The sequence below is a fragment of the Hibiscus syriacus genome, unplaced genomic scaffold (genome assembly GCF_006381635.1).
Source record: "Hibiscus syriacus cultivar Baekdansim isolate YM2019G1 unplaced genomic scaffold, ASM638163v2 tig00111402_pilon, whole genome shotgun sequence".
Classification (NCBI taxonomy): domain Eukaryota; kingdom Viridiplantae; phylum Streptophyta; class Magnoliopsida; order Malvales; family Malvaceae; genus Hibiscus; species Hibiscus syriacus.
In genome coordinates this window covers 4,029,786-4,047,811 of record NW_024063082.1, presented here as the reverse complement: position 1 = coordinate 4,047,811, position 18,026 = coordinate 4,029,786, and the positions used below count along the sequence as shown (strand labels likewise).

General features: G+C 34.6%; 2 protein-coding genes across 5 annotated transcripts in view; one reads left to right on the top strand and one right to left on the bottom strand.

Moving 5' to 3' along the window:
• LOC120162121 (structural maintenance of chromosomes protein 5-like) overlaps positions 1 to 15,645 on the top strand; it is a 27,192-nt gene extending 11,547 nt beyond the window's left edge. Inside the window, exons 11-30 of the mRNA XM_039172298.1 lie at positions 51 to 195; positions 469 to 534; positions 1,741 to 1,869; positions 1,954 to 2,052; positions 2,176 to 2,347; positions 2,415 to 2,560; positions 2,737 to 2,800; positions 2,895 to 3,019; positions 3,182 to 3,259; positions 3,944 to 4,016; positions 4,614 to 4,717; positions 9,882 to 9,998; positions 10,066 to 10,143; positions 13,179 to 13,278; positions 13,360 to 13,414; positions 14,280 to 14,328; positions 14,408 to 14,495; positions 14,590 to 14,662; positions 15,189 to 15,292; positions 15,385 to 15,645. Of these exons, the coding sequence (XP_039028229.1) occupies positions 51 to 195; positions 469 to 534; positions 1,741 to 1,869; positions 1,954 to 2,052; positions 2,176 to 2,347; positions 2,415 to 2,560; positions 2,737 to 2,800; positions 2,895 to 3,019; positions 3,182 to 3,259; positions 3,944 to 4,016; positions 4,614 to 4,717; positions 9,882 to 9,998; positions 10,066 to 10,143; positions 13,179 to 13,278; positions 13,360 to 13,414; positions 14,280 to 14,328; positions 14,408 to 14,495; positions 14,590 to 14,662; positions 15,189 to 15,292; positions 15,385 to 15,452 (1,933 nt within the window). The 3' untranslated portion in view covers positions 15,453 to 15,645. The remainder of the gene's footprint in view (positions 1 to 50; positions 196 to 468; positions 535 to 1,740; positions 1,870 to 1,953; positions 2,053 to 2,175; positions 2,348 to 2,414; positions 2,561 to 2,736; positions 2,801 to 2,894; positions 3,020 to 3,181; positions 3,260 to 3,943; positions 4,017 to 4,613; positions 4,718 to 9,881; positions 9,999 to 10,065; positions 10,144 to 13,178; positions 13,279 to 13,359; positions 13,415 to 14,279; positions 14,329 to 14,407; positions 14,496 to 14,589; positions 14,663 to 15,188; positions 15,293 to 15,384) is intronic.
• LOC120162122 lies at positions 11,973 to 18,026 on the bottom strand. 4 transcript variants are annotated; one of them, XM_039172300.1, is made up of 5 exons: positions 17,879 to 18,026; positions 17,555 to 17,752; positions 17,059 to 17,274; positions 16,754 to 16,994; positions 11,973 to 12,004 (listed from the first exon to the last, which is right to left on the bottom strand). In XM_039172300.1, the coding sequence occupies exons 1-4, from the start codon at positions 17,945 to 17,947 to the stop codon at positions 16,773 to 16,775; spliced, it is 705 nt and encodes a 234-aa protein (XP_039028231.1). In that variant the 5' UTR covers positions 17,948 to 18,026; the 3' UTR covers positions 11,973 to 12,004; positions 16,754 to 16,772. The 4 variants fall into 4 exon arrangements, with proteins under 4 accessions (XP_039028231.1, XP_039028233.1, XP_039028230.1 ...); XM_039172302.1 differs by having other exon boundaries at positions 11,986 to 12,004; positions 16,754 to 16,977; positions 17,879 to 18,025; XM_039172299.1 differs by lacking the exon at positions 11,973 to 12,004 and having other exon boundaries at positions 16,727 to 16,994.

Below are 18,026 nucleotides of genomic sequence, written 5' to 3'. Positions count from 1 at the left end.
AAATATTTGAATTGTTTGTTGATTTCGTTGATCTTTTCCAAATTTTGCAGTTTGAGAGATATGGAGAATACTAAAAGCAAATGTTTACATGCTTTAAAGAAATGTGGTGCAGATAAGATATTTGAAGCTTATCAGTGGTTGGAACAGAATCGTGATAAATTGAACAAGGAGGTTTATGGCCCTGTATTGCTTGAGGTACCTGTTTAATAATTCAGATTACTTTTGTATATAACAAATAATATATCTACCAACAACCAGTTGGTCTAGTGGGATGAGACACTAGATCCCTTAAGCAAGGTTAGGGGTTCGATTCTTGACTTTTGTGAATGGAGCAAACTGGGTTGGGAGGGTTGCCCTTGCCTCTACAGTATCTGATCCGGATTAGTTGATCAATAGATCGAACACCGGTAGTTATACTAAAAATAATAATATATCTGCATCTCCTTACTCTGTAACTGCAAAACTCAGGTAAACGTGTCTAATGAGGTCCATGCTAACTTCTTGGAAGGTCATGTTGCTCACTACATCTGGAAGGTATGCTTTAATGTTGTCTCTTTATTTTCCTAATTTCCTTTTTTTATTTTCTAAATTTTATGTTTGTTATGTTTTACAATAACAAGCAAAGATTACAAAATTGCATTGCTTACTTTTTTCGTTGTGAGTTTATTTATGTCCAAGCATATGTTAAGAATCCCTGTTGCTTTGCAGTTGAAATATGCATACTTTGTCCTGTATGAGGTTTATTCGTATTGCGTACTGCACTTGTTTTTTTTACCGTTCAGAGTTCTTAGTTATACAAATAAATTGGCTAGAAAATGTTGGTAAAAGATCTGGTAGGAAATGATGCTGATAGCCAAGATATTGTGCATTAAACTCTTGAGCAACTTGGAACAAACAAGATTAAGAAATAAGAGTTTAGTGTTTATTCAAACATACCATATTTTCATGTATGCAAGGGATTGCAAATTGATGCTTTCTTCCAAAACTTTCCCGATTTGCTGATGCAGTAGGTAGTTTAGCTAAGTTTTGCCTTGTTGAGGCCCAGCTTGTAAATTTAAGTCAGTTAAATCGAGCATAAGCTGACATAAGAAAGTTTTGAACTTGGTTTGACTTAGTTAAGTGAGCTCTACGCCAAATGTGGTCCCATATTGAGCTCTCTGTTGAAGCCAAAAAAATGGCTTGAAACTCATAATATGAAGGATTAAAAGTTTAACTGTAGCTGACTGGTAAGCCAAACATGCGATGAAATGGTACTTGACCTAAATTCTGGTGCTGCATGTGTCGGAGCCCTTCGAAGTTTGGCCTGTTTGACTTGCGGTCAAGTTTGTTTCTTTTATGAGAAGGAAAATGGACATAGGAAACAATGATCTACTGTTTTAAAATTTTGGCCATTAACTAAGCTTAATATGTGTACTGGTTTCATGTTGGCCTGTAACAGGTCTTGCAAATTTTGTTCTTAAACTGATAAAAGCTTGTTTCTCAAGAAAGAAAAATTTTCTTTGGTTTTGAAATATTGTGCTACGGATATAATCCTCTAGATCCTATTTATAGAACTCCCTCTTGTATTCTCTGTTTTCATTATTGGTTATGTGGTTAGGATATCTTTTCTTTGGTCTTCATATATATATATATATTCATTTTAATCCATAAATTATTACATTACTTGTATACACAAAATTTTGTACATCTAATGTGAAATTTGCAATTACTGTTTACATCTTCACTTTTCTTTAATTTCAGTCTTTCATTACTCAAGATTCCAGTGATAGGGATTTTCTTGTAAAGAACCTACAGCCGTTTGATGTTCCCATTCTAAATAATACAAGAGAAGAATCCGGTCGGAAAGCACCTTTTGAAATTTCTAAGCAGGTATTTCTTCTTGATGACCCAATTCAATATTTGATCCAAGTAGATCCTAGCAACTTAATATTATGTTTTCATGTTTTTGAGCAGATGCATGAACTTGGCATCTATTCCCGACTTGACCAGGTTTTTGATGCTCCCACTGCTGTAAAGGAGGTTTTGACATCACAATTTGGTCTAGAGCATTCAGTATGCCTTAAACTTCCTTGGTCAACATATATATTTCAACTGAATTTAAAGATGTAATATTTTTAAAGTATTTAAACTCCGACATCTGATCCTCGTTTTTTTGCTTTCACTTGCTTCCATTAGTATATTGGGTCGGACAAAACTGATAAGAAGGCTGATGATACTGCTAGAAGATTAGGAATTTTAGATTTCTGGACTCCACAAAACCACTATCATTGGTCTGTTTCTAGATATGGTGATAATGAAATGTCAGCCCAAGTAGAACCTGTTCATGATTCACGTCTTCTACTGTGTGGTATGCCCTTTCCCCTTCTAGCTTGACCTCAAACTGTAAACTAATTTTCTAAGGTTTTTTCTTAAAGGTTTGGATAGTGGAGAAATTGAAAAACTGAGGTCCAGAAAGAATGAGCTTGAAAAGTCTGTTGCTGATGTGGAGGAAGGCATAAAATCACTTCAGATTCAGCAAAGACTGGTTGAAGATGAAGCAGCCAAACTTCAAAAGCAGCGGGTGTGTTAAAAGAATGAGCTTTATTTTATTTTCTATAAAAGCTTTTAACCAAATGTACTATGCTGACACATGCATGCAATTTTTATATGCATGGCTTGGAATAAAAATAAATCTTAAATTAGCATTGTCTTGTGGAGCTTATCTTTCCACTTATACCTAATTCATACTTTCTGCAGGAGGAGATGGTTGATACAGCAAGAAGGGAGATGAAAAAACGGAAAGAATTGGAAAGCTGTGTTGGTAAGTTTTGTAGTTTCATTGGTTGCCATTAGTAATTTTCTTATTCCATCTCATCATTTGTTTACGATTAATGTTCATACAAATGTTAATGCAGAACAACGGAAAAGAAAATTATTATCCTTGGAGAAAGCTGGTGATATGGAAATAGCTGTAGTGAAGCTCATTGACCAAGCTACAAGATCAAACATTGAGCGTCTTAAACATGCAAATAAACTTAAGGTAAAGATGCTTTTCAGGCACATTTTTGTTCTTGTGTTTGCAGACAATAATTGGAGATTCTGTCTGAAATAAGTTATGAGCTGTTATTCTTTGTAATGTGGTATATATGTTCTCAGTTACTTTGTTCTTGTATTGTTAGTACTCACTTTTTTGTTTTAATAGGATTTGCTGGTTGAAGCTGTTTCCTGCAAATGGAGTTATGCTGAGAAACATTTGGTTTCTATTGAATATGATGCAAAGGTATTATTTGGTGAAATATGCAAGAGTAACTTGCTTTTCTATTGATCGGGTAAAAAAAACGTGATAAAAATTTCTTGCCAAATTTCATTTTCATCCGTGGCAAAACTGTCGTGTCCTTTTTAACATGTGTCAAAACCATCTATCAATCAATCATTCATCAGAACAAACTAGACAAAGCCTTGTTATCGCCATTTGTTGAGCAAATGACATCTTTCTATGTACTTGAAATTTTTACATTTCTGTTTTCATTTTGTTTTCAAATTTAACACCCTCCTCACTCACTTCCCTTTCTGTCTCCTAGCCTTCTTCCATTGCCCTGGCCTCCTGTGGCTGGCAGTTGGCTATCTTCACGGCTTTCTCAATTTTTTTATTTAGCTCTCACCCTTGTTCCGCTTTTCAACCCCTCTCTCTACCGTTTCTTTTTCCCAGTTTATCCATCTCATTACTGGATCTTGTTGATAGGACACCAGGATCAGGTGGCTCAATTGGTGCTTTTGTTCCCCATTTTTTTCCCTCTTGTTCAAAATTGTATATTTATTTCTTGTTCTCTGTTTTTATTCTAATGCTGGATGGGAATGGATCTTATTTTAAGTATCAAAATGATGGAATAAGTTATTGCCTAAACAATTTGCTATTTCTAATTCATGAATCCCTGGTTTTTGTTGGCTTTGCAATGTTATATAGATTAGAGACTCAGAAGCCAATCTCAAGGAGCATGAGAAGTTTGCTTATCAGGCATCAATGAACTTAGAGATTTGTGAGTTATTAGTTTCATTTTCCTTTGTTTAGTTTTTTTTTTCTATTTCTTTAAATGTAGCTTTTAGGTTCATCTCTCTATAGAAGCCTGTAAAAGAGGATAGCATTTTTGCTTGCGTTCTGCATTTAATATGCAGAACATTCTTATGTTCTAGGTTTCATAGTGTCTGGAAATAGTTCCTGGTTCATTTGTTCAACAAGTTCTAATATTCAGAATTGTCTTTCTTCTTATGTTTGTTGAGGGTTTTACATAAATGTATTTCTTTTCTACATTAATGCTAATGTAAATGTTTAAGGGATGGGTCCTTTGGTGATGTATATAATTTTTTTTTCAATTGATGGGATTTTTGCATGTCCCCTTGAAGTAGGAATCTTTTCTTGGGTATAAGCAATTTTCCTTTTGATAGTTTAAATCTTCTGTGCTTTGTTGCTTAAGCTAATGTGAATGTTGTGAACTGAAAATAAAAAAACCCAATGATTTACTTAATTACTAAGGTAGGATATACGGGAATGCTATATCCAAGAATTACACGGGACCTTTTTTCTCTGAATTTTCTTGATATTGATTCCAAAAACTTCCAATTTTCTTCTGGATTAGGTCAACAAGAAGTAAAGGATTATCGTCAACAACTGTCAGCTGCCAAGAGAACTGCTGAATCAATTGCCACCATTACTCCTGAACTTCAAAAGTTATTTCTCGAGGTTTGTTTTTGTTTTGAGTTGAAACAGAACCTTATAAGCTTATTATTACTTCAAAATTTTTATGAGCACCTATGGTTCCAGGTTACAAAAATTTGGATAAGTAAAACTTCATTCCTGTACAGTGCTAAGTTCTTCACAAATTCATTAGTGTGATTCCAGACATGTATGGACTGAATCAACTTAAAAGCAACTCTGCTGGAGTTTGGCTCAATCCCAAGAGAATATATATTTTTGTGAAGAAAACTGGCTAACTAATAATATATACGTGCATCGAGTTTAATTTTAATTGCCATGAATTTAGGCTGAAATTTGCAATCAATTAATATTGTTTCTAATGTTAGGTCAATCAGATTAGGTGACAATTGTCATATTTCAATTCCTTGGGTAATTTTGATTTTACAGTTTGCTGACTTTATTTTAAAATAGGAATATAAATGATCTAGATTCTTCTTTTTTTTTCAAATGTAATATTAATATGTGTGAAATGTTTGTTTCAAAAACCTCTTCTGAACACAAGTTTGTTGATAAAGAATAATCGGCATAGTGGAGAAGAGAAAAGTCTTAAACCTATATAGATAGGTGAAAGTACATCTTGCTTTTATAGGAAAAGTTAGGAGTAAGTTTTCTATTAGAAATAAACTACCCAGGAGTTATCCTTATCTATTTAACTTTCTAAGAGTTAGTATTATATTAAATTACTAAATAATAAGACTTATCGCATAACCTACACTCCCCCTCAAGTTGGGGAGTAAATGTTGAAAAGACCCAACTTGGATATAATCTCACCAAAGGTAATTCTTGGAAGTACCTTGGTGTCGCTGAAACATAATTGAGCTTCACTGTTCACCTTTTCAGAGATGAAATGTCTGTCGATCTCCACATACTTTGTTTGGTCATGATGAACTGGATTCTTTGCAATACTTATTGCAAATTTACTATCACTTTGAAGTTCAAAACATTTGTTGGCACATAACCCTAGCTCGGTTAACAGTCTTTGAAGCCAAATTCCTTAGCAAATTTCAAGTGCCATTGCTCTAAACTCTGCTTCTGCACTACTTCGAGACACCACAACCTATTTTTTGCTTCTCCAAGTAACCAGATTTCCCCAAACAAATGAACAATAACTAGTTGTAGATTTCCTATTCGTTAATTCACTTGCCCAGCTTGAAACCGAAAATATTCTTACTGTTCTATCATCACTCTTTCTGAAAATTGACCTATCTCCTGGTGTCATTTTCAAGTATCCTAGAATTCTATTCACAACCTCTAAATGTTCTTCTCTCGTATAATTCATATAATTGACTCACATAGACAATCAAAATTGTTTTTTTGTTGTTCGAAGTTGTTTTGACAAATAAAGTGTGATCTGATTGACATTGCTTGTAACCATCTTGAATAATCACCTTAGTAAATATGTCAAACCAGGCTCTTGGAGATTGCTTAAGTCCATACAAGGACTTTAGTAATCTACACGTTTTTCCTGTATTACTCTTCACTCCCAGTGGAATTCGCATATATGCTTCCTCCTTCAAGTTTCTGTTTAGAAATGCATTTTTGATGTCCAACTAATGAAGCACCCAATTCTCACTGACTGCCAATGACAGTAACACTCTCACAGTGTTTAGTTTTGCTATCAGAGCAAATGTTTCTTGATAATCAACTCCAAAAGATTGAGTAAATCCTTTCGCCACTGAACTAGCCTTGTATCTTTCAATGCTACCATCAGCTTTATATTTTATCGTGAATACCCATTTGCAACCGACTGATTTTTTATCTTTCGGAGTATCAACTACAATTCAAGTATTGGTGTTTTCCAGTGCCTTTAATTCCTCTTCTATTGCCTTTTTCCACTTGACATCTTTCAATGCTTCTTCCATCGTATCTGGAACAATAATGCTATCTATATTGGCTGTAAAGTTCTTAAAACAAGGTGTTGGCTTTTCATATTCAACAAATCTATTAATTGGATAATATCCTCATTTTCGAGCAATCGACAAGTCATTATCATCAATTAAAGCATTTAATTTAGTGGAAGGACTCTGATTACCTCCTTAATTCTCCAAAGGATTCTCGTTCAGTTTCAGTTCATAACAATGTCCATGTTGTGTGGGAGACTCAGGATTAGTTTAGAAATTGGTCTTTGTCGTCTCTTGTAAATCAACAATTCGGATGGAGGTATTTGAGGCGAAGTGATATGTTGATCATGCTGAGGTAAGTACGTTTTGGTGGGCTGGTTTGGTGAGGATAAATTTTCTGGGTTCGGTAGTGCTGTTTGGTCTGGTTGGAGTGATTTTGTAGGTTGATTCGACTAGTTTGACTGGTTCGGCGGTGCTAGTTGGTCAAAAGGAGCTGACTGCAAATCAATTGACAATTGTTGCAGGTCAACAAACTGATATTCATTATATGACTCTCCTGAATAGCAGTTTTAAGGAAAAAAGTGTTTTTTCAAAGAAAGTAACGTCCATGGTAATAAAGAATTTCTTAGTGCGAGAATAATAACACCGAAAGCCCATTTGAGTTGAAAAATAACCCAGAAACACACAGAAATGCTTGAGGATCTAATTTGGACCTGAAAGGAACATTGTTATGAACACAGAACAACAAAAAACTCTAAGGGGTAACAATGAAGTCATCAGTTTAAAATTAGGAAAAAATTAGGAAAAAATTGAAGAAAAACATCTCTCGGACACTTAAATTGTAACAGTTTACTAGGTAGACGGTTCATCAAATAAGTGGCAGTTAAAAGAGTTTCCCCCAAAAAATAGTTAGGAACATTTGTGAAAAAAAGAAGAGACCGAGTAACCCCAAGAAGATGCTTGTTTTTTCGCTCAGCAATCCCATTTTGTTGAGGAGAATTGACATATGAAGTAAGATGAATAATCTCGGTTTTTTGAAAGAAAGAACCCAGAACATTGGCAAAATACTCACTACCATTGTCAGAATGAAACATTTGGATAGAACATCGAAATTGGGTTTCAACCATCTTATGGAACCGTTTAAATATTTCACAAACTTCAGATTTAGTTTTCATGAGAAAGGTCCAGGTAGTACGAGTGTGATCAACAATAAATGAAATAAACCACCGAACCCATGTAAAGATGCGACCCAGGATGGTCTCCAAATATCACTATGGATCATGGTAAATGTTTGGACGGTTTATACGGAGAAGGTAGATAAACACTCTTAGTTTGTTTAGCAAGTGGGCAAATATCACAAGAAAAAGATTTAGGATTTTTATTGACAAACAAATGTGGAAACAACTTTGCAAGATAAAAGAAATTGGGATGTCCTAAACGAAAGTGCAATAACATAACATCGGTTGAAGGTTCAAGTAAAGGAAATTGTTGTATAACATTGAAGGAAGCAGATGGTTGGGAAAATAAAGTTGTTGGAAGCAAGTAAAGACCCCTACAAAGTCTAGTACTGCCAATCACATTCCCAGAGCTCGAATCTTGAAATTCACAAAAATCAGAGTTAAATTTCGTGGTACAACATAAATTGGTAGGCAACTTGCTAATGGAGATAAGATTGCAAATGAGATTGAGAACATAAAGAAATTGAGATGAAAAAATGTCAGGATTTATTCGAATAGACCCATGACCGGCAACACCAGAAAGAGAACAATCGGCTGTTCGAATATGGGAGATAGACTATTCAGCATGAAAAGTGTAAAAGAGCCTAAGATCACCTGTCATATGATCACTTGTCATATGATCACTTGCACCAGAATCCATAATCCAAGTAGAAGTGGCGGATTTATTAGCCAAAGTAGCAGAAGGAATTCTACCTACAGGTACGGATTAGGAATGAATGTTTAACTGATTAAACCCTTTCATGTGTTTTCAAGTAAACGAACTTCCTTGTAAACCAGTATTCATAACACAATTTCCTTGAGTATCACGTTGTTGATGCTGTTTTGAAGACTTCCCATCAGTAGGCTTGCCATGTTACTTCCAACAAGAATCCCGCAGATGGCCAACCTTCTTACAGTAATCACACCAAGGACTCCCCTTCTTTGGTCGAGTAGTAGTTTGAGGAGTGAGCAATGCAGATCCTTCAGCGGGTTGCGAATCAGGAAGCATAATTGTACGTCGACTTTCTTCGCGTCGTACTTCAGAGAACACTTCCCGAATTGAAGGAAGAGTTTTAAGTCCTAATACTCGTCCCTGGACTTCATCGAGATCCTGATGCAAACTAGACAAAAACTGGAATATTCGACGCTGTTCAACAATCTTCTTGAATAGACAAGCATCTTCTACACACCTCCATTCATGGGATTCGAACAAATCAAGTTGCTGCCATAAGCGCGACATTAGAGTAAAATATTGAGTCACGGTCATGTTGTCTTGTTTGAGATTGGAAAGTTGACATTCAATCCCAAATAGGGCAGCCGAATTTTCCAGATTCGAATACATCGCCTTTGCAGTACTCCAAATTTCAGCCGCTGTTTCATATAGTAGAAAGTTTTCCCCCACAACAGGAATCATGGAATTGATAAGCCATGACATAATCATAGTATTCTCACTTAGTTAGGTTGAATATTCAGGATCCGTCACAGTAGGAACTGGTGTGGTTTCCAAAAGTTTTTACTGTTTGCGCCGACCGGTTATATAAAGGCGAACAGATTGGGACCAAGGGATATAATTGTCACCATTCAATCGGTGACAGGTGATAGAGGCGGAAGAAACATCGGAGAGGTTTGGACTGGGTGAATTAACGAGGATTTCCGAAGTGACATTCAATGAAGAAGAGGCGGAAGTCATGGTTGGCGGCTAGGGTTAGGGTAAAAAAGTGATCGACTAGGGTTAGGGAGAAGGATCGCTCACCTAATTGATACCATGTTGATAAAGAGTAATCAACATAGTGGAGAAGAGAAAAGTCTTAAACGTGTATATATAGGTGAAAGTACATCTTGCTTTTATAGGAAAAGTTAAGAGTAAGTTTTCTATTAGAAATAAACTACCTAGTAGTTATTCTTATCTATTTAACTAGTAGTTATCCTTATCTATTTAACTTTCTAAGAGTTAGTATTATATTAAATTACTAACTAATAAGACTTATCGCATAACCTACAAAGTTTGTATCATCAGTTCAACTTGAATTGTTTGTGCTTTTTTGTTCTCCACATATTTTCATTTATTAATTTTTCTTAGTTTATCTGAAGATGCCAACTACGATCGAGGAGTTGGAGGCTGCTATACAAGACAATATTTCTCAAGCCAACTCTATTGTTTTCCTAAACCAAAACATACTGCAGGAATATCAAGATCGTGAACGTCAGGTATTTTTGTATTATCCTCATTTTTTGGTATGTTAAAAAAATCTCATCTAGAGTGCATATATTACAGATAGAAACCATTTCTGCAAAACTAGACGCAGATAGAAAGGAACTTCAAAGGTGCTTAGCTGAGATAGATGCCCTGAAGGTGAGAGAAGTCATCTTACTTGTTGTAAATATGAATTGTGGCATTACGAAAGTAGATGATATTACTGCCTGCTGGATTGTGGTAATGATTACTGTGGTCATGTGAGGCTTAAAAAAGTACATGCATTACTTGGATTATTCTCTAAATGGGACTCTACTGTTGGCTCTTGATAACATATTCCCTCCTCTTTTTAACTGTTCCCTCTCCTGCTTGTGGGTATACCGTCCCGTGTCACCTTTAGTAAGGGAAATCTTCTAGGTACTAATCTTATTGGGTACAATTACTAAAAAGATGTTTAATACATCGAACTTTCATCCTGTCTATCGACGTGTCCTAACTCCTAACATCAACACTTTTAGGAAAATCTAGTTACATGCCAACAGTCCAACTGTAATGTGCCATGTCGCCAAGTAAGTTCTACCTCATTTTGAGGTGTTGATTAGTGCAGGCATCTAGCATAAACTTGTTTATAAAATAAAATAAATTTGTTTAGTTCTTAAAAATTAAAAGAATATAAGATTGGGATAAAGGAGGTATTGGTGGTCTGTTTCGAGATAGCAGAGGTCTATTACTTCAGTGGTTTTCTGAAGCAGTAGGGGGTGGTCCTCCTATCTTGGCAGAGCTGTTGGCTATCAAAAGAGGGATTTGTCTTATGGAGGAGTTGGATTTTGTCGCAAATCAGAGAGTTATCTTGGAATCAGACTCATCTAACGCTCTGAAGTGGATCCAGAATCCGGGTTTAAGCCCTCCTTTGCATCTATCCTTGGTGAAGGATATAGTTTCGCTTTTGATTGGAAATGATATTATTTTTAGGCATATTTCAAGGGCGGCAAACTGGGAAGCTGATAAACTTGCTAAAGATGGGATAGGGTGATTTTGGTTATTGTTGTGTTGTTTAACAGGAATTGTACCTCCCTGTTTGTTGGATGTTTTGTGTTAAGTTTTATGTTCTTCTGTTGGAAGTGTAGGAGTTTGTTCAATCTTGTAATCTGGTTCTTGTGAATAAAAGTTTTCTTGGCTCTCCTTTCCTCCTTCGTTGTTCCTTCATGTTACTCTCATAACATGGAGGGATTGAAGGAGGATTTTAATGAGGCCTCTTTCTATCAAAAAAAAAAGATCTATTAAAAATAATAATTAAAAGAATTATTTTCTTCCCATTCTTTCCTTCTCTGCTTATCCATTCTCTTCTCTCTCCCAGTCTCCTTCCCTAATAGTCGAATTGTGTGAATCATGGGTGAAATCTTTCTACCTGAGGTTACATTCAGTATCAATATTGTTGCAAACGGCCTCAAAACAGATTGGTCCACTTAAAATGTGTGGCAGATCCAAATTGTTTTAAGTCTATTTTTGGCTATGCCAATATCATTCCGACCTAGATTGGCCATATTCGTTGGTAGAAAGAGGGACAAAAAGAGAGAAGGTGAAGGAGATGAAAAAAGGCCAAAAGAAAAGAAAAACAAAACTTATTTTGTTTTAAAAAAAATTAGAAGGCAAAAATGATATTACAAGAAATAGTTATTTTAGAATTTTTGTTTCTAAACAATAAATTTTAAAAGATCAAGAAAACAAAAGAAAAATGTAAAAAAAAAGTTTAATCTTTTAATTTTAGAAATAAATTTTACTTTTTAAAATATTTTTTATTTCAAAATATAGAAGTTTCTTAAACATAAAAATTTAAAATTTAGAACTTCTAACAGAAGGATAAGTTCATTGACCCAAAAAATGAAATGGCTTCTAGTGCTAAGTGGTGTGTTCTGATTCTCTTAACAATACTTCATCAAATTTTCTCATTAGTGTTGGACATCGGGGCATATGGGTGGATAGAATAAGAAAAAAATATTAGGATAGAATAATTTTTTTTTTTGGGATTAGGATAAAATGAAAGTTGAATTACCATAAATGGCATTTTTCGTAGAAAATATCATAGTTATTTTTTTTATAAGAATAGGGCCTCATTAAAACACCCCTTCATAACCATCAAGCTCCTAAAAACTCAATGGCCATAGGAAGGAGGAAAAGAATGCCCGAAGATTTATTACTAAACAAAAAGATACATCCAGTTACAGAACATAAAATATCATAGTTATTCATACTGCTTAGATATGAGGGGATGTCTAGAAACTTAAATAGAGCAGTGACACTTTTCTATCAGTGGGATAATTGGTCATCCAACTTTAATGTGTGCAAGTCTAGGAGTTAGACAATGTCCATGTCAACTAACAGATCATGTGGAAAAAAGGGCGTGTATAGTAAAAACACTTTAAGAGCATATTTAGGTGTAACGGAAGCATTAGAGTTTATCATTTTTTTAAAAATAGTAAACCTTTTTTCTTTAGTGATTTAGCCCAAAAATTCACTTATAATTGCCATTGAGCTGTTGGTCTAGTTGCAAAATGACTTGCAAGTCTTCAAGTCCATGGTTGACATTAATGTTCAGGGTTCAACCTAGTGAAACCCTCACCCATCCCCCAAATTTGAATGTACCAAAAAAGAAAAAAAGAAACATTTATAATCTTTTTTGGAAGAATAAAATTTAGTCTTCCAAAAGATAAAACTAAAAAATTCAAAATATTAGAATACATGATTTTAATAGTACCAAAAAAGAGCATGATGTTACTTGTATTTTGAAAAATTATCTTTGTACATGTGTTATATATAAGTTGGGTGTCAAACTTTAATCAAATATGATTTTTCTATCTTTTGCATTTACATTCTAGCAACTCTTGAAGCAGTGAAAGCAAATAGCAAAAAAAAAAAAAAAGTAGCCAAGGAAGCATTATTCTTTTCTCCAATTTTCTTTTTTTATCATTTGCTCGTGAATTTCAGTTTTAAAGCTGTCTTGGCAATGGTTAAGATGTGTTGGAAAGCAAGAAAAAGGGTCCTGGAAACTTAAATTTAATATTTCCCCCCATGAATACATTATCGATTTCAATATAGTCATTTAAGACTTTGGAGGTTTATTACACACTCCACCTTGTGGAAAGGCTTGGTCTCAATTTTGTTCAATACCTTGATAGATCGACTCTTGCATGCAGGGAAATTGGCTCCCGAAGTTGAGAAATCTTGTTAGTCAGATAAATGAAACTTTTAGTCGTAACTTCCAAGAGATGGCAGTTGCAGGAGAAGTTTCATTGGGTATCATATATTATTACCTTTTGGAGAGTTCACTATATGCTAAGCTGTCGTTTCCTGTTCTGATTCAATGGTTTCTTTCAGATGAGCATGACAATGATTTTGATCAATTTGGAATTCTTATAAAAGTGAAGTTCAGGTGGGTTTCCGAACTTGTTATTTCACCAATATGACTATTTTTCGGTATGGGATCAGGTTTTTGCATTATTTAAAAGTGAAATATGAGATTTGTCTATTTTCAGTTTTGGAGTGACATAAAAGACTTTTCAACTTAAATGCTTATTGCTCAATGGGAGATCTTTGCAGTGTTGACAGATTGTATGCAGTATAAATATCAATATATTAATTGATGATACAATTAGCTATTTATGTGTATAGCTTTATGATAACTGGGGTTAAAATAACTGAATCAAATATTGACTTAAAGTTAATATTTGAACATTAATGTCCTGAGATTTAGTGTTTTGAATGGTAAGTGTTGGCTTTTTCTTTTCCTGCTTAGGAATCCATTCACCAATAAACACTTCTCATGGTCACTATTGCTTTAGAAATCTTAGATGTTTTCCTGACTGGATAATTCCCTAAGTTTTCCATTGCCTATCAAATAATGCCACTCCTGTGTGATTTTATCGTATGAAGTTATTTCATACACTATTAATCACTTTTTTTGGCGGTTGGACAGGAATAAATGTAGACAGAATAACTCTAGTATTATGTTTGTCCATCCATAAACTGTGCCCATTTATGGAGTATAACTTTGTCTAAAACCTAATTATTTAGACCGGTTCCATATATATATCCATCTTAATAATTTGTTATGTGAGATAAGTATTCCCATGTTTTATTTATTTGTATAGTGTAAGTTATGTGCCCTTTGTTTCATTTCACTACATTTTGTTATATAACATACAATGATTCAGACTGTTTTTTCAACATGTCACGTTTCTGAGTGATTAATGCTGTTGAATCTTTTTTTTTCTTCTCTTTTTTGTGTTGTGCATCAGGCAAGCAGGTCAACTTCAAGTTCTCAGTGCTCACCATCAATCTGGAGGGGTATCTCAATCAAATTCTTTAATTCATTAATCAATTTGGAAAAGCATTTTTTCTCTGCAATTTTTGAATTTCTTTGTAGGAACGTTCAGTTTCAACGATTCTTTATCTTGTTTCTCTTCAAGATCTCACTAATTGTCCCTTTAGAGTGGTTGACGAGATTAACCAAGGTAAGCCTGAATCAGCTTCTACACACCATGTTACAGATACGTGCTGCATCAAAATCCTTGTGGTTGATATTTCTCGAGTCTTTCCTTCACCCAGGAATGGACCCCATCAATGAAAGGAAGATGTTTCAGCAATTAGTAAGGGCGGCCAGCCAGCCAAACACCCCACAGTAAGAACAAACTTTACCAGGAAATGCTGTTCCTTTCTCTAACTCCTAGTTTATTATTTGGCTAATCTTTAAAAAGCTGTGTTATAAATTCAGTTATCATCGAAAATTTTCCTGATACAAATGTATTCATCGGCATGTGCTTTGTCTATAAAGTGAATTTGATCTGTATACATATAACAAAAAGAAGATAATAGGATAGAATGGGAATAAAATGTACAGAACAAATGAAATGGCCAGTGTTAAGTTGGGTCTCCTATTTATAAATGGAAAAAAATGAAAAATCTAAAAGTTGGCATTAACTAAAAGGAAGATTGATGTAGTGGACCAAACCAACTAGTTTTGCTTCTATCTCTTCCCGGTCCAAAGCTTAGTAGCAGCTGTTGACATACCTATTATCTTTCTCTTTTTTATGGTGCCAGCTGCTGTTGATTCTTATATGAACTATTTGATGTTTTTGTTTTGGATTCAAGTTGTTTCTGGAATACATGATATAGTGGCTTGAAGTTTGTTTCCAACATTGTGGCAGGTGTTTCCTTCTTACCCCAAAATTGCTACCGAACCTAGAATACAGTGAGGCTTGTAGCATTCTGAATATAATGAATGGTCCTTGGATCGAGGGACCGTCTAAAGGTTGAACACTCGCCATTGTTATTGAGTGCTTTTAAATGGTTTTAATTTATAGATTTTCTTAGAGCACTCGTACACATGTCTGTTTAATTCAGTGTGGGGAAATGGAGACTGCTGGAGCTTGATTGCAGGGTTAGAAGAAACACGTCGTCAGCGCTGCTGAGGATATCAGAGTAGAAAAGTTAACCCAAATCGGGCGGGACGCGGAAGAGGAGAGATCACACTCAATTGTTCAGGAATATATCATTTAAATGGAACTGAGGTTGTCTTGTAATTGCAGCTTTTTGGGAAGTCATATCTGCTTCATTGTTTCGAGCTGTGTATTTGTTGCTCCCTGTAAAGGGTGGTTTCTGTGGTTATGTAGCATATTGAGCTAACCGAATCGGAGTTTAAACCGACTGATCATTTGATAGATTTATCATATTGTAAGTTAGTTGAACTTTAATAATATTAAATTTTCAAAAATAGTTTTAGCCATATAGAAATGAAAAATAACACAATCGATTCAGTTTAGAAAAAATAAAAATAAAAAGCAAAACTGATTAAATAAAACTTAACAGGTTTTAATTGGTTTGCTTTAGGGAAAGAAGAAGAAAATTCCCATTTTAGTCCATAAAATGAAGTACTACAAATAGAAGGAAAATATTGAGTTTTGGAGGTGATTATTACGTCTCTCCTTTGATTCAGTTTCATGTCGTCCACAAATGAAGTCCTATAAAAGTAATATGAGATGATTATAAGGTACTATCAATTTAAAAAGTAATAATTTGTTGATAAATTTTACACTTTACAAATGCAGCTGAGCGAATCTGATTTTTCTATTAGATAAATCCTACTTTAATCAAAATCCAAATGATGGGTTTTGTTAGGTTTCTTCTAGCGGCAGTAGTAGTTGTAGAGGAGGAGTCGAATTCGAGAGTTAAGAAGAGGAGAATGAAGAACATGGCTCGTTCTGTGTTTTGCCTGACAAAAGGGAATGTTCTTGACCTTGGGCAAGCCATAGTATATTTCATATACCTTTTCTTTCTTTTACATATAAATCTTTTGTTTTGAATTTATAATGCCTTTTTTAAAAGATTTAAATTTTTGTTGTGTCTCGTAGGAAAATGTAGTACAAAACACAAGAGAATTAAATGTTTAGAACACAAGCCATGTAATTTACTACAATCTGTTTAGAACACAAGCCATTGATTCTAATTTGATCATCATATATTATGTACTCTGTTTATTATGCATATTATCTACTCCAACTAATATATAAAAAAAAAATTCTGTTTATATATACATTTGAACCAACAATATACAGTAAGTTCGGTAAAGAAACAGTTTAAAAACCCTGCACATCTCTTATCTAACCCTTTTGTTCTTTTTCTTTGATAAATATACATTTTTTCTCGATGTATGCCATTTCTGTGCAATAAAAACATTGTTACATTGGTATAATTTAATTATTATATAATTCATATGTATATATATTAGTATTCTATAATGAGATCTCCCATCGGAGCTCGATGAGGAACTCCGTTCCTCCTGGCCAGAGACGGCGGCGTTGACGGCGTGAAGCTACTTTGTTGTTGTTTCTTGTAATCTGTACTCCCATTGCTAACATTGGTTGCATGCAACCACTCACCCTCTGACTCGTCTGCTTCTTTGCAGATTTTCTTCCTCCTCCTGGATGTCCTAACAACCTGAAATAAAATAAAATCTTAGTTCAGCCATTAGTACAAAATGTAATTATTATTTTGATGTATTGTAACAATATATATAACCTTGCAACCAAGAGAGCAGAAGGTGAAGGAAGGAAGGAGACTGCGGTGGCAGACTTGGCAGGTATTGGTGACACCTTTGCCTAGCCTAGGCTGTGGTCTTTCGTTCAAGAACACTATCCGAGCACTGTTTATTATGTATGTTTGAATCCCAGAAATGTCTATCAATCTCTGTATCTCCGATGCCCTTATCACATCATGGTACGATGATCTCCTTATCTGCAAACACAAACCACAACTTGCTCAAATCCTTGTTAAATGCCATCAACACAAAACCAATACAAGTTCATACAATTTCAATAAAGGTGCAAATGAACGTAGTCGTGAATTGTTGTTTAGATAACATCTTTTATTTAAATAAACATATTTATTAAATTAAATAAACAAACAAGCACGAATACGATCTTAATTGTTTAAGATCAATTCATCTATGTCCCGATATTTCGTTGTCAATATTCATCGTACATGTCTATAAAAGAAATAAAAGATTTATATATACCTGAATAACTCCATGGTCTTTGTGGTAAGACAGGCAAAGAGAACAAAGAGCACCATTCATGCAATCCAAGCAAAACATGTTGCATTCGCTCTTGTGAGCATCTGCGTGGAGCTTGCATTGACCAAAAAATCTTGTTTGGAGCAGTGGTGTCAAACATGGTGGCCACTCATCATAATCATCTTCTGGTCCTCCTCCTCCCTATATAATTACAACCCCAACTTCATTTTATCATCATCTTCTCCATAACAATATTCATATGCAAAGTAATCAACATATATATATACACACACACAACAAAGGCTGGTGGAGTGGTGGTGGCCTAACTATGATTCTTCTGCTCTTTGGTTTGATTTCTCTGACAGTAATGCTTGTTTCTTCATCAATATCCATCATCTTGCAGCTTGTTTTCAGAGAATTTTCTGGGAAAATAAGTGGTAAGTGTGTACGAGAAGGTGCTTATCTTTAGCTTAAA